Genomic DNA, 14,662 nt, shown 5'->3' with positions numbered 1-14,662 from the left:
TCGACGTTTTCACGGCAGACTTTTTATGGGGTGGTTTGCCATTGCCTTCCCCAGTCATCTACACTTTACCCCCAGCAAGCTACCTTTACCTTTTTAATCTCAGTTCAGTCATTTTACCGACCTCGGAAGGATGGAAGGCTGAGTCAACCTTGAGCTGGCTACCTGAACCCAACTTTCGCCAGGATCAAATTCAGAGATTACCCTCTGTATAATAAAACATTAGCTGAAGAGATACTAATTTTGGAAAATATTATTTGTATACTTTGTTCAAATTAAGGTACAGATTAAGATCTGAATGAACATCTACATTAGTTTAAGCTAAAGAATGTTAGGTTCATACTTTAAAGTCTGAGTTTATGGCATTTAATCTAATTAAATTCAATCCTTTTCTAGTTCCAGCCAAAACATATATTGTTTGATCTGACAGCAAGAGAATCTTGTCTCTATTTGTGTGACGTATACAAAATAATAAATAGTAGCATTTGAGTTCTAGGTTCTTCCATGGATTAAATCTACCAACAACCATTTGTAACAGTTGTATATGGATAGCTGCTGTGGTCTGATTCATGCATCATGGAATGTCCTGCATTTGTTTAACAACTTATCTACCCAAATGGTCTAATTGAGTGAGCTATTTAACATAGGAGATGCAGCAGAAATATTTTAAGAATACCTGCATCCCCAGTACACCCTGCAGGAAATATTATCTCCAGGCAGCCATCAGGAAGGAATATATTAGAATATTATACTCTGACTGTGCAATCCTGTAAATAGTTGCTCCAATCCTTTGAAATAAATGCACTTAGACTAGAGATGTTTTGCATAGGATTACACTCTTGGTCTCTTAAATCATGACAGTTTGGTAGCTGGTTTATTAGGCAGATTCAGTGGTCAAAATTTTAAAACTTGGTTTTTTTTAACCTGGTGACCCTTTCCATTTTAACTGCCTCTGTGTGTGCATGATTGCTAACCTAATATAACGATCATAACAGTATCACTTATTTTCTAGACAGGATGCATCAACCAGTTTGCATTGTTTTCAGACCTATTCAACTAATATTAAACTGTCTAATTATGTTTGTCTTGCAAGTTCTAACAATTTATAATGTTAAATAACTTCATAGGAATAAATAATATTTTAATTGATTTTTAGCAAGTGCAGTATCCTGCTGAACAAACAAACAATCCCTTAAGTCAACTGGAAATGTATGACTTCACCAATGAAAGTGTGACATTTGAAGATCTGCATGGTGTAGCAAAAGAAAGAAGGTATGAAGTGAACAGAATGGAAGGCCTGAGGCCTGATTGTGAAATAGTCATAGGTGTCAGATCTACAGAAGGATGTTTTGAGGCCTCATTTAGAGAGTCCGGAAGGGTATCAGATAAGTCCACAAACCCTTCACATAGTCCTGCTGTGATACTTCCTAATCATAATAACAGAAATACAGTTTCTGCAAACATCCATGAAAATCACAAGATTAATGAACCATCTCCAATGCAGATAAATGAGACTCATACTCTGAAGCCTGAGCTGTCCCATGGTGTGGCTGAAAGCAATAAGGCCTTTGATACTCTGGTCATGGAAGTCCAAAATTTAAATTCAAGGATGGATGCACAGGATAAAGAGTTGGCTGTGAAGAGGGCTGCTTGTGAAGAGCTGGAGAAAACACTTAAAAAGCTTGAAAAAGAAAAACAAGACTTAAGCGAGACCCTTAAGTCCATTACTTTTGATAATCAACAGTTATCTTATAACGTTTTGAGTCTGGAAATAGAACTTAACAAGGTAAATTTTGATTTGGAAATGTACAAGGTTAGGCTGTCTGATACAAGAGAGACTCTAGAAGACTTAGAAATGACCAAATCAGACTGGAATGAGAAGTTTCTTGAAGCTGAAAATGAGCTGAGGAGGATAAAAGCAGAGAGAGAAAATATTGAGAGTCATGCCCTATCTATGGAGGCAGATATTGAAGAGCTTCAGTCAAAGAAAGAGCAGTTAGAAAAAGAAAATGAAAATTTACTGAAAACCATTTTTGGCCTTCAGGAACAGCTTCATATAATCACAGCTGAAAGAAACCAATTTAGTCTAGATCTTAACATTTTGTTGAAGGATAAAGAAGAACTGAACCATGTGTGCCAAAAGTTGCAGGAGACAATAAAAGATCTTGAGTCAAGTCAAATGGATTCTACTGAATTTATCAGAGTATTGGAAAGTGAAGCAAAGACCCACAGAAAATTGCTTCAAACTGCAAAAGATGATATTACTCGGTTATCAACAGAAAAGGATAGCCTGATGCTGCAGTTGCAGAGTTTGGAAAAGGTTGCAAGTGATCTTACATTAGAAAAAGAGACTGCTCAAAGCCAGATAGAGCACTTCAGTGAAGAAAAAGAAGCGATTCTTAGGGAATATGAAACTGTACAAGCCCGCTTAAACGACTCTCAAACAGAAATCTCCAAGATCTCCAAGTCTTTGGAAGGCTCACTTATAGAAAAAGGTGAACTTTCAGCTAGACTAAATTCTGCACAGGAAGAAGTGGATCAACTGCGACATGGCATTGAGAAACTCAAAATCAAAATAGAATCTGATGAAAAGAAAAGACGTTGCCTTGCTGAAAAACTGAAAGAGAACGCAAGGAAAGCTGACCGTCTTGTAGACAAAACTGAAACTCTCGAAAGGGAATTGCAGCTGTCAGAAGAGAATTTGGAAGATGCAATTCTTCAGGCAGAGGCAGCCAAGGAAGATAAGGAAATAGCAAACACTGAGCTGGAAAAGATGCATGCAAATCTTGGGAAGCTAGAAGCTGAAATGAATTCCTTAAAGTCTGAGAAAGAACAGCTAGAGAGAGAGCTGGAAGAAGAGCAGGAAAGAGCATCTCATTTGGAACATAGCAACTTTATGTATGTAAAACAGTTGGAAGAAAAAGAAGTACAAATGAAAAGTGAATATGAAAATGCATTGATGTCAATACAGTCTGAGCTCAAACAGGCCAGAGAAGAAATTGAAGTTTGTCAGCGCAAGCAGGAAATACGTAAGGCAAAAGAACAGGATCTGATGAATGAAATAACTTCTTTCAAACATGAGAACCTACAGTTGGCTTATCACCTGCAGCAAGCAAAATACAAACATTCTGAAGCAGAGGAATTGATGAGAGCCTTTATTCAAGAACTTCAAGACATCAGACAACAGCTGGATGAAAATGATTCTTTCCTTGAGCAGTTGCCAAAAAATGAATCCTTGCAACTTCTCCTTGATTCACAAGCCTCTTGTGAGGATCCTGAGGAGGAACAGGGAAGCACAGCATCTGAAACGGTAATGTACAGAATGGGTGGAATATCTTTGACAGATTTTTTAGTGTGGGGGCAAGTAGAATAAATATATGGACTGTAGAGATAAGATTTGTTACATTTTAACTGTGTACAAATTGAAAGGCCAAAACAATTGGTGACATAGTTCAAAACAAACCTTTCTAGTGGGAATATGATGCAATTTGTATTTTTACTGTCATCACTTAATATACCAAGGTATCTTTTCTAGTGTCCACTAGAGCCCCACTTGTTACCCAATTTCTGTGATAAATGCACAGTACAAAACAGAATCATAGAGTTGGAAGGGACCTACAGGGTCATCTAGTCCAGCCCCCAGAAGCATCTATGCAGCATGGAATGGGAAGCAGACTCAGGGGTTCGATCTCCAGAAGTTGGGGCCTACTGAGGGCAAATGTATGGAAGTATTTTTTCTGGAATATATGAGATGTTTAACTTAACAGACCCCTTGTAGAGTTATGGTCGGCTCCATGTTGGGGCTGCATGAAGGGCAGAAAGAATTCTGGAAGTGGATCCAAGTTGGCTTTGGGGCAACTGGTCAGCAGAAAGCAGGCTGGAGGCCAAAACGATTCCCACAGTTCAAGTGTTAGTTCCTTTGTGCTTCAATGTGCAATGTTGAAAAGAAAATGATGATGATATTGGATTTATATCCTGCCTTTCAATCTGAATCTCAGAGTGGATTACAAACTCCTTTACCTTCCTTCCCCACAACAGACACCCTATGAGGTGGGTGGGGCTGAGAGAGCTCTTCCAGAAGCTGCCCTTTCAAGGGCAACTCTGTGAGAACTATGACTGACCCAAGACCATTCCAGCAGCTGCAAGTGGAGGAGTGGGGAATCAAACCTGTTTCTCCCACATAAGAGTCTGCGTACTTAACCACTTCACACTGGCTGTCATGCTACTAACAACATGCTACCACATGCAAGTTATAGGTTGAGTATATGGGCTATAATGTCTTCACTGACTAAACATTTATTTTATTATTTATACATTTATTTCATTCATTTTACAATTTGTATTATAAATGTTACTACATTTTTTTAATAAATGGACAATAGTTTCTGGAGCTAAATAACTTTTTTTTCTGTAAAATCAGTAAGATATACCAATAACAGTAAAAATAAAATCAATAAAAAGTGGAAATAGTGCTTTAAAAGAATCTTAGAAAATAGAAGAAAACAACTAGAGAACTTGCAAGGGGGCGTACCTTGTTTTCTTCCCCCCCAACATTTCCCAGGTTCCATAGGAGGTGGTAATCAAGCACCATGCCTCCTCCCATGTTTTTTACTGACAGAAGCCAAGGCTTAAAGGCTATGTGGTAGCCTAGCAATGACCACTAAAGGCATCTTGTTTCTTAAAGAGGGGATGAAAATTGTGGTCCGTGGGTTGAAATCCTTTTATCCCTGAAACCTGGTTCTAGGCCAGGTTTAAGATTATGGTGTGGAGGGAGAATCATGTATGTCATCCTGAGCTACTTGGAGGGTAGATAAAAATACAACATATAGAATAGCAGATTGAAAAAGCAGACTTTTTTCACCAGGTTAGTTTCATTCATAATGTTTTATACCTCACTCTATGAAATCTTAAAGGTGCAAACAGGTTGAATACAGATAAATTAGATATTTGTTACAGAAGTCTTTATATTCCAAAATATATTGTTGTTGGATTCTTCCAGAGTATATTGTGTTACTCAAAATATTTGGACATTCTTACTTCCAAGAGTTATTGCAGGTAGAGGTGTAACAGAGGCTTCTAAAAATCAAGTGCCATTGAGATTTCAATATGTCTTCCGCGAGGCTCCTTGGATAATGATTTCTAAAGTGACAAGTCAAGAATGAATTCTTCAGTCAATTGCTGTTTTCACTCAACCTAGTACTACAGCTGCTAGTGCTCATCTTGAATGCTCACCCTTCAGCCAGGCAGTGATTGTGTCTGACAGTGTTGAGGTTCAAGCCTCTTCCTGTCACTTCTTTGGTAACACTGCAGGCAGAAGCAGGTCTGTTGATTCAGTCAAAATTTATCCTCTGCACAGAGGACTGGTTGTATGTGAACGATGCTTCTCATTTTGTAGTTTTATTGTGCTTTCCAAACATGCAGCTTCAGAAGAACTGATCAAAAACATACATATGTGTACACACACACTGCACTATGGCAAGGATCCTACAGCTCAACAATGGGAAGTAAGAGGGGCCAGCCTTTCAGTCCTGTTGTAGCTGTCACTCCAAGTTGCTCTGTAGTGTAAGCTTGTGTGTGCTGAGGGCCAGTCACAAATAAGAAGTTATGCAAGCTCTTTCATTTTGCATTCGACTGTATGACTGTATGAGAAGTTTTTGCTGCAATAATAACATAAGTGCTTTTTTATTTTGCAGGGAGACTATCATAGGTTATTAGAGCAGCTAAAAAATGGAGAAAGCCCTCTGTATCCTAAATTCCAACAATGGATGAGATACTTTAGAGTGTTAAAGCAGGAAAGAGAACAAATGGTGAAGCAGATTCATGAATTTGAGATTCAGCTGAATAAACCAGACCCAAGTATGTACTTTTGTATCCAAGTATGTACAGAATCATGTATGTCACTCTGAGCTACTTGGAGGATAGATAAAAACACAACATTTTGTTTTGTTTTTAGAGGAAATAACTATCCCTTACAGATGTTCAGTCAGGCTGAGATCTATATATGGAGTGGGGAGCTTGCATGTGTTCCACCCATGTGGGAATAGAGGCTCAGTGCATGACCTGAGCCAGTGTACATAGGCAGAGGCCAGCTTAAACATATGGAAGTCTCGAATAGTGTGAGAATAGACCCTGTATTTATTTAGCTTTGTGCAATCCTGACTCTTCACCCTCCCCCATTCCTGCATACATCTTGCCCCAACTGAACATCTGCATGTGACTACTTATGCTGCGTGCCATAAGGAAATGTTGGCTCCTTGAACAGTAATACATTAAAGTTTTCATTTTATCTGATATACACAAAAATGTAATTTCCTCCCCACTGCTAAATAAGTTGTTGTGATTATTGCAACATTCACAATTTTGTCCCCATGTATTTTTTTCTTTAAGATGTTTTCGCCCCTCAGTGAATAGACCATGACTATTTACCACTGTTAAAATGTTACAATTTAACATTTGTAGTTTCTTTTGAGTATTGGGAAGCTTAATTTCTGGCCAGGTTTAATTGCTATCAGAACATTATAGTACAATAATAAATTTACCATAATTGCCCAAACTTTGGCTATCCTATTTTAGTGAGGGACCTACAGAAATAGCTGGGGAGGGGTCAGTTTTCACTTATTTCACCCCTCCCATTGCCCGTATAATTCTAGGTGGAATTCAAGTCAAAGGCTCCACTGAGTGTAACTTGAGCTAGAAGTACTGTTTGTGGAGAACTCACTTTTAGTTTAGTCAGTTCCACCAGCCACCTTTTCTGCTTGCTAGTTTATACACTGCTTCTGTAAGAAAAAGATGTGCAGTGCCAAAGAGTGGTTGACTAAAGCTGCCCAACTGAGAAGGTGAAGTGGCTCTTTGTAGCTAGTTGTGATCCCACCTCACAGAAACTACCACAATCTCTGTCACATGGATTTAGGGATATAGGCTTGCCACCTGTCATGTGTCTCTCTTTAATATATAGAGAGACCTGGCCCAAGTCTCCTCTCATCCCCAGAGATCATACCAGACAGGATAACCCAGTCCTCTTGTCAACCAAGCCTCACTCAGATATTTCACAGAGCTATTGGGGTTGTGACTTAAACACTGCTTCAGTCTCACACTACTACCATTTAGTCATATGTATATGTATATATAGAGGCCATGGCCTGATATTTGGCTGTGTGTGTTTCTTTCCCTGAGACAGTACACATTCACTCAGCAGGGTTAACCAGACAAGAGTTCACTTTTATTGAAGGCTTAAAACATTAGTGTGATTTGAATAAATAGATGTAATCTCTTAACACTTGAATTTTTGATCCCTAACTTGATTCATGTTTACAGGTCTATTTGTTACATGTTATCTTCCTTTCAGCCAGCTTCAGATTATTCTTTTCTCATTCACTGGGTCAAGCTGTCACCCCCCTTCTACACAGCTCTTGCTCACTCCCCAACTGACTTAATGGTTCTTACTGCTAGATCTTCTCCCAACACTCCATCTGCTGTCATTGGTTATTCAGAGAAAGGCAGAAGTAATTGGAGAGGGACCAAGTTTTCTTATGATGAGATCATTAAATTTATGGCAAGAACACAAACCCTAATATACAAATGTTAGACTATATATTCTCTGGTAGTTGCATACTAAAGCCCTTTCCCTGTCTTTTGTTATGTTTAAAAAGAATAAAGTTATGAGCAAAAGCATTGTGATGCTTTTTTATTAGATCTTTATCCCAATATGTTTCACAAGGAAATTGCATAGATTATTATGGATTGTTATTAATTGCATAATTATTAGCCACATAAGTCTTCTTCTTGCTTCAGAAGAAATAATGCATGAGCTGGAAGGATTGAGGGAATCCATCGAAGAGAAAACCAGAGAAGCTGATGAGAACTTGGAGAAGTATTGTGTTCTGATAATTGATCACCATAAACTAGAAGAAGAAAATGAGATGCTAAGGACACAAATCTCCCTCTTGAACATTCAGCTCAAACAGTCATCATCCAGTCCTGTTGTCAGTTGTCTTTGTCAAAGTCATGGAAGCCCAACAAAACCTAGTGGTAGGCTGTTTATAGAAAAAAAATGTTGCTATTCTCTGTGTACGGAATTTATTATGCAGCTTTTAATTTTGATCATGTTGTCTTGTTGTATCTACCTCTTGAAATTTGCCTATCTGAATCTGATCCTAGGATAATGATATAGATCAGGGGTCCCCAACCCCTGGTCCATGGATTTGAGTAAATAGATGTAATGGCTCTTAACACTTGAACTTTTGATCCCTAACTTGATTCCATGGCTTGTTAGCAACCAGGCCATGAGTTGTATAATTATTTCATTATATATTACAATGTAGTAATAATAATAAGACGACACTGGATTTATATCGTGCCCTCCACTCCGAATGTCAGAGTCTCAGAGTGGCTCACAATCTTCTTTGCCTTCCTCCCCCACAACAAACACCCTGTGAGGTGGGTGGGGCTGAGAGGGCTCTCAATAGCAGCTGCCCTTTCAAGGACAACCTCTGCCAGAGCTATGGCTGACCCAAGGCCATTCCAGCAGGTGCAAGTGGAGGAGTGGGGAATCAAACCCGGTTCTCCCAGATAAGAGTCTGCACACTTAACCATCACACCAAACTAATAGAAATAAAGTGCACAATTGTATCATCCCGAAACCATCCCCCCACCCCAATATGTGGAAAAAATGTCTTCTACAAAACCGGTCCCTGGTGCCAAAAAGGTTGGGGACAACTGATATGGATATATTATTATAGGTTTTTGTCTGGGGGGAGGGAGGATTTAAAAGGTTAAGTATTTTGTGAATATTTGACCACACTGTATCTTGTTTTTAAAGGTTTAATTAAAAAAAAGAATATGAGTGGGGGGAAAGGATGTTCACCTATCACTAGAAATCATTTCTATCTTTTTTGAGAGTACTAGTTGATTCTCTTAATGGTCTGGAAGGAATGACGTGCAGTTCACATGGTGAGCATAAAACCATATACTTCCTCTAAGCCCACATCACCAGTCCTTCATACAGGCATCTAATATTCAGATACGCCCAAATCACTGTTGGTTTCCCCCCATTTTTATCTTGAAAACTGTATGGAGTTTGGTCCTGTTCAAACTTGATCTTAGATAATTTAGATAGATAATTTTATTTATATCCCGCCCTCCCCGCCGGAGCAGGCTCAGGACGGCTAACAACATCATTCAAATTACCATTATACAAAAGACAAAGTTACATTTAACATTAAACATTAACATTAAAATTCTGATAAGTTTAAAATTAATTAAATTGATAAAAGTGCTAGTGCTATTTGTTCTTTATGATGGCGGTAATCATTAGCAATTTCTTTCTACGTCAGTGAAAGCCAGTCGGAAGAGGAAGGTCTTGCAGGCCCTGCGGAATTGTTCAAGGTCCCGCAGGGCCCGCATTTCCTCTGGAAGTTGGTTCCATAGGTTCGGGGCTACAGAGGAGAAGGCCCGATTGCGGGTGCATTGCAGCTTCACCATCTTCCTCTATGGATGATAGATGGAGTCCGAGGTGAGGCAGGCATACCAGGACGGTGTGGAAATCAGCACGCTGTCTTGCTTACTGGCTTATCTGACCCCATATGGCCAGTGAAATAGCATTTAGAGAAGCAATAATGAATAAGTACTTAATGAAATTTAGGCTTACTTATGCAAAATGAACAGGGAAGATCTGCTAGAATTAGCATATTGTCCCAAATGTTTTGCAGTAACAGAGACTACAATATAAGCAAGTATGTTCCACCTAGCCTTGAATTCTGCAATATGCAAATTTTTAAAAAGTAATTAAAACATTTGTAATCTTTCTCTCATCTAAATTATTTTTGAATGGTGATGTCTCCATAAAAACGCAGTTGGTTAATGTTAAGCATTGGCAGTTTGGGATGCAGACAGCAAGGTAGACTCAGTACAATCTTTGGAGAGCAAGAGGGAGCCTTGTAGTTATTGTGGCTGTAACTCACAAACCACTTACTCTGATGATGTTGCAGGGAGTACACTGGAATCCCTTCCTGATTAAAATGTAGGTGCTAAGTTCTACAGTTGCTGAACTCTTCTATTATTGTAATAGTCTAGGGATTCTATGTGCTATGGCTTGAAATTATGCAGAATAACAGTATATACAAGCCAGCACAAGGAAGTAATCATTTTTCAGATCTGTAGCACCCATCTAGGGGAAATCAAGAAAGTGTGTATTGTACACCTTCACTTGTATTGCTGAAAATTGATCCAAATTCTAACAGGTTTGAAAATGCAAAGCAAATTTTTCACTGTTCACATCATCTGCAGATGTTGCTATATCTATCAGAGTGATTATAATTGATTTTTTTCAAAGTTCTAAAAGTAGTGTAGTTGAATGATCAATGATCACCAAAAATGATTACCAAAATTTTTCTTCCTTAGGATTTGTCGATGTTACTCCAAGAAACAGCAGCCCTCACAATTCCAATAGAACAGGTTTAAGTCCAAGAACAAGTCCTTATCTTCTCAGTCCAAAACTGGGATTGCAACCCTCTGTTGATAACATACCAATCCTGGAGATGGATTATTTCCCAGAGAATCCAAAAGTAACAGCAGAGGGCAGCAAACTACAAAAGGTAACTGTTCAATGTCTAAAATTACAAAAGCACACACACAAAAATCATATTGTACATTTATGCATCTATGTGGTTATGAGCATGTGTCCTCCTGTTCCTCCTGATGAACAGCATGAATATAAAAAGAAATGCCTGTGTACCAGTAGCAAATATCTTGGCATAATGGCAATTAGTGAGTTGTTTTGACAATGGAATTTTAGAGCCAAGAAGACGCTTAAAATGGAGCTGTGGCACCTTTCCAAGTGCTCATAGAGGACATGTTTCTGCAAATTGCTGAATGGAGTATGTGGATTCAACATTAAGCATTTTTCTTAGTGTACAATTTGTTGTATCAAACAGATTGTCTCTTGGTCAAAGAAGAAAAAACTGAAACCAGTGTCTGTGCTTCCTTTTTAAGGAAAGTGCTTGAGTTCCTTTCTGGAAAAGAATGGCCCATTCCAGATATGACTGGTGCTGTCAGCACGTGTTGCCACTACTAGTGCATGTGCATCTCTCTGAATTGGGGGCATGGTGTTTAAACATGCAAACAATATGGTGGGGGATAGGGTTGGCTCCGTTTGTTTTGAACTGTAAATGTGGGGTCTGTTCAGGGCTGCTTGTATCATTGTTGTCACTATATGTGTTTAAAGAAAACTCTAAAATTAATAAACTTTGTACTTTTTAAAGATGAAGAAGAAGAAGAAGATATTGGATTTATATCCCGCCCTCCACTCCGAAGAGTCTCAGAGCGGCTCACAATCTCCTTTACCTTCCTCCCCCACAACAGACACCCTGTGAGGTGGGTGGGGCTGGAGAGGGCTCTCACAGCAGCTGCCCTTTCAAGGACAACCTCTGCCAGAGCTATGGCTGACCCAAGGCCATGCTAGCAGGTGCAAGTGGAGGAGAGGGGAATCAAACCCGGCTCTCCCAGATAAGAGTCCGCACACTTAACCACTACACCAAACTGGCTCTCAGTTCAAATGCAGTTCAAAGTCTCAATAAGGCAACTGAAGAAGCCTCACTTGTATTTTATTTATTTTAAATCCCATTTTTTCCCCCTAATGGGGATTATTGCATTGTTTTTTCCCTGCTGCCACCACCTTATCTTCAAAATCACCTTGTGAGTTAGGCTAGGCTGAGAGATTGTGCTGGGTGTGAGGTCTCCTTGGGAGCTTCCATTGCAACGTCAAGTCCTAGACTGACTCTGATTCACCATGCCATACAAACTGTTCTTTTCAATTTTTCCTCCTAGTGAGTAACTTTTTTACTGATATCACACATTTCTTCCCAGTGAGCACTCAAGATCTGCTTTTACATCATTTTCCCCACCTTCATTTTTTTTCTTCATAACTCCAACCCTGTGATGCAGGTTAGGTTGACAGAAAGACTGGGCCAAGGTCACCCAACAAACTTCCATGGCAGAGTGAAGATTTGAATGTGGATCTCCTAGATCCTTATTTGACACTCTTAACCACTGTGCCATGCTGATTGTCCAGCACACTCAGACTGTTGCTTGTGGTTAAAGAGAGCACACAAAATGCAAGGGGTCTCCTCATATAAAGAAGAGTTTCAGTGGGACATATTAGCTTGAATCCAACTGAGCGTTTTAAAAACTTGATTCTACGGTTTGTTGCTTCACTCAGCAACTTTTGCAAACAGTCCCCTTTATGGCATGTGTTAACATCTTCTTAAGTAAAATAAATGTTGGTTTTATTTTGTGTGTTGCAGGTAGATGATGATCAGCTGCAAGAAATACAAGCTACTGGGTTGCCCCTGGGCTTTACTCCCAGGTCTCCGCTTTCTGCCTGCAATCAATCTATCCAACCAATTGCTGACAGATCGGCTGGCAGTGCTGATAAAATCAGAACTAGACTTTCTAAAAATACAGTAGAAAATGAGCTAAATGAGGGCTGTCATGTACAGTAGATCTGGACCCAGTGGACTTCATGCATGCACAAAAGGCTGTCTTACACCTTATGCAGCATGCTTATCACACCCAACAGGAAGCTTGGAACTAATCTGGGCTTCCTGAGTCATGTATCTCTGTGGTGCGCTTGACAGTAAAAATAACCCAAACCCAAATGTATTGCTCATAAGTGCTAGTACTCAAGAAGTGCACATATCTCTGGATCTTTTTCTTAAGGTCCCTGCGGCAGATGATCTTTTCCCACAGATCATAGGTAGGTATCACTGCCCCAATATATGTTGCAGAGGGGAAGTGTACAAAGGGCTTTTGATACATTATGGAGTACACAGGTTGGGTTTGTACCTTACCCTACTATAGATGTAAGTCAATCATATGTGAGTTGTGATTTCTCCTCAGTTCCTGTGTACACAGTGCCGGATTTTTATCAAGACCACCATGCACATGCAGAAGGGGTTTCAGTCTCCCCTGTCCCCATGCTGTTTTCATAGCCTCAAACAGTCCAGAGGTGGTGCCCTTAGGCCTGTTGGGGAAAACCTACAAGTATGTTAGAGAACATTTGGGTTTTCCCACACAGCAGCTATTTGGGACTGCTTCGATTAAGGGGGGGGGGGGGGGGAGGCGGAATGAAACTCCTCTATGACCACACTGCTGATTCTAGTCAGGTACTGCATGTCCAGGAGTTTAGGGAAACTCCCAACTCATATATATGTGACTCAGGGTTAGGGACACTACATGGTATTTTAATGCTCAAACAGGCATGTAGGAAAAGGAGCTTGATCTGCCTTAATTATCTGAATTCTCCTCAAAAAGCAACCCAGCCTTATTTAGTGTTTTCTGACAGCTTTGGTCAGAAGAAAATGGTATTTGAATTTTTCCAATGATGCATGCTTGGGTGCTGACCAAGAGAGTTCTGAAGTATTGTCATCTCCTGCAATCTGGATAGATGTACTAATTCACCTCTGCAACCTCCAAGCATGGAACAAGTCAAGCAGGTCTGGTGTCTGTTCTTTTTTTCTAGATCAATGCTACAGATAATATGGTATCTCCCCTTCCTGTTCTACTGTTAGGATCTATTGACATTTTCTGTAAATAAACAATACACTAAAGTTGCTGCCTAAGAAACCGATAGAGAAAATCGTTATCTTGGGAAGGAGGTGTGTGCCCAATGGTAGACATCCTGATGGTAGAATTATAGCATACCTTAGGAACATTTTAAAACTGGGAAAACATTGTCTCAAGGGTACTCAAGCTGCTGTCAAGGTCACCAAGCACCTCAGGGATGCTAGCACTTTAGGGAACAAAAATAACTTGCTACCTGTCCAATCCTGCTATGCATCTTTTAAAACTATCTTTTCTGCAGTCAAGCAGAAAATAACAAGACTTGGCTCTTGCATTTTCAAAATCAGTTCTGGGAGCCATTGAAGAGGATGACTATGCAAATCTTTTTCACAGGATTCAACCCAATTTAAATGCCATTTTACAAAACAACCAGAAAAAGGGCATATATTATGTAAGATATTGTACATAATCCTGTTTCTAACATAGATGTTGAATTTTTGTACTGTGTTACAGCAAACACTGACTTAAATCTATAAACCTTTAATTTTCTTTAACCAAGCCATAATGATGTCCATTTATACATTTCTTTCTAAATTTATAGTGAATTCTGAGTCTGTGTATAGAACAATAGAATAATTTGCCTTGAAAGAAGGTAATAACTTGAATAATACAACTGTATTAGCTATTACTCCTAAGTACTACTGTGGCTAAGAGAGGATGGTCAAGGCTTTAAAAGATGTGTATTTGTCTAATAAAATTTAGTACTATTAAAGGAAGCTAGACTTTATGGACTAAGTTGCCTTTATACCAGTTCTTTCGGTGAGGCTACATGGGAAGAATGCACAAAGAGCCTTTTACCCCAGTCCAGCCATGGGGACATGTTTGTGTAAGCACTCTTTCATCACGTGACTGATTTCGGATATGCATCCACATTATAGTGTTGTTCAGAACTCCATTGAACCGGCTGGCTGTGCATCCTTATCCAGACATACTTGGATACTACGTGGGTCTTGTTTAGAAATTGGAAGCTCTCATATCCAGAAAAGTTAAGAACTCATGCCATAGGAGATACTCTTCTTCAAAACATCAGATAGCTCCCAGATCACAG

The 14,662-nt window shown here is 39.4% G+C and overlaps 1 protein-coding gene across 1 annotated transcript in view; it reads left to right on the top strand.

The window, feature by feature from the left end:
* Nucleotides 1-14,346, top strand: part of CENPF (centromere protein F) — a 40,208-nt gene extending 25,862 nt beyond the window's left edge. The window contains exons 14-18 of the mRNA XM_060246826.1: nt 1,154-3,307; nt 5,691-5,853; nt 7,789-8,025; nt 10,396-10,589; nt 12,297-14,346. Of these exons, the coding sequence (XP_060102809.1) occupies nt 1,154-3,307; nt 5,691-5,853; nt 7,789-8,025; nt 10,396-10,589; nt 12,297-12,494 (2,946 nt within the window). The 3' untranslated portion in view covers nt 12,495-14,346. The remainder of the gene's footprint in view (nt 1-1,153; nt 3,308-5,690; nt 5,854-7,788; nt 8,026-10,395; nt 10,590-12,296) is intronic.
* The last annotated feature ends 316 nt before the right edge of the window (nt 14,347-14,662 follow it).

The sequence above is a fragment of the Heteronotia binoei genome, chromosome 1, assembly GCF_032191835.1.
Source record: "Heteronotia binoei isolate CCM8104 ecotype False Entrance Well chromosome 1, APGP_CSIRO_Hbin_v1, whole genome shotgun sequence".
NCBI classification, from domain to species: Eukaryota; Metazoa; Chordata; class Lepidosauria; order Squamata; family Gekkonidae; genus Heteronotia; species Heteronotia binoei.
The sequence above is the reverse complement of the archived record's forward strand: the minus strand, read 5'-3'. Positions and strand labels throughout refer to the sequence as shown.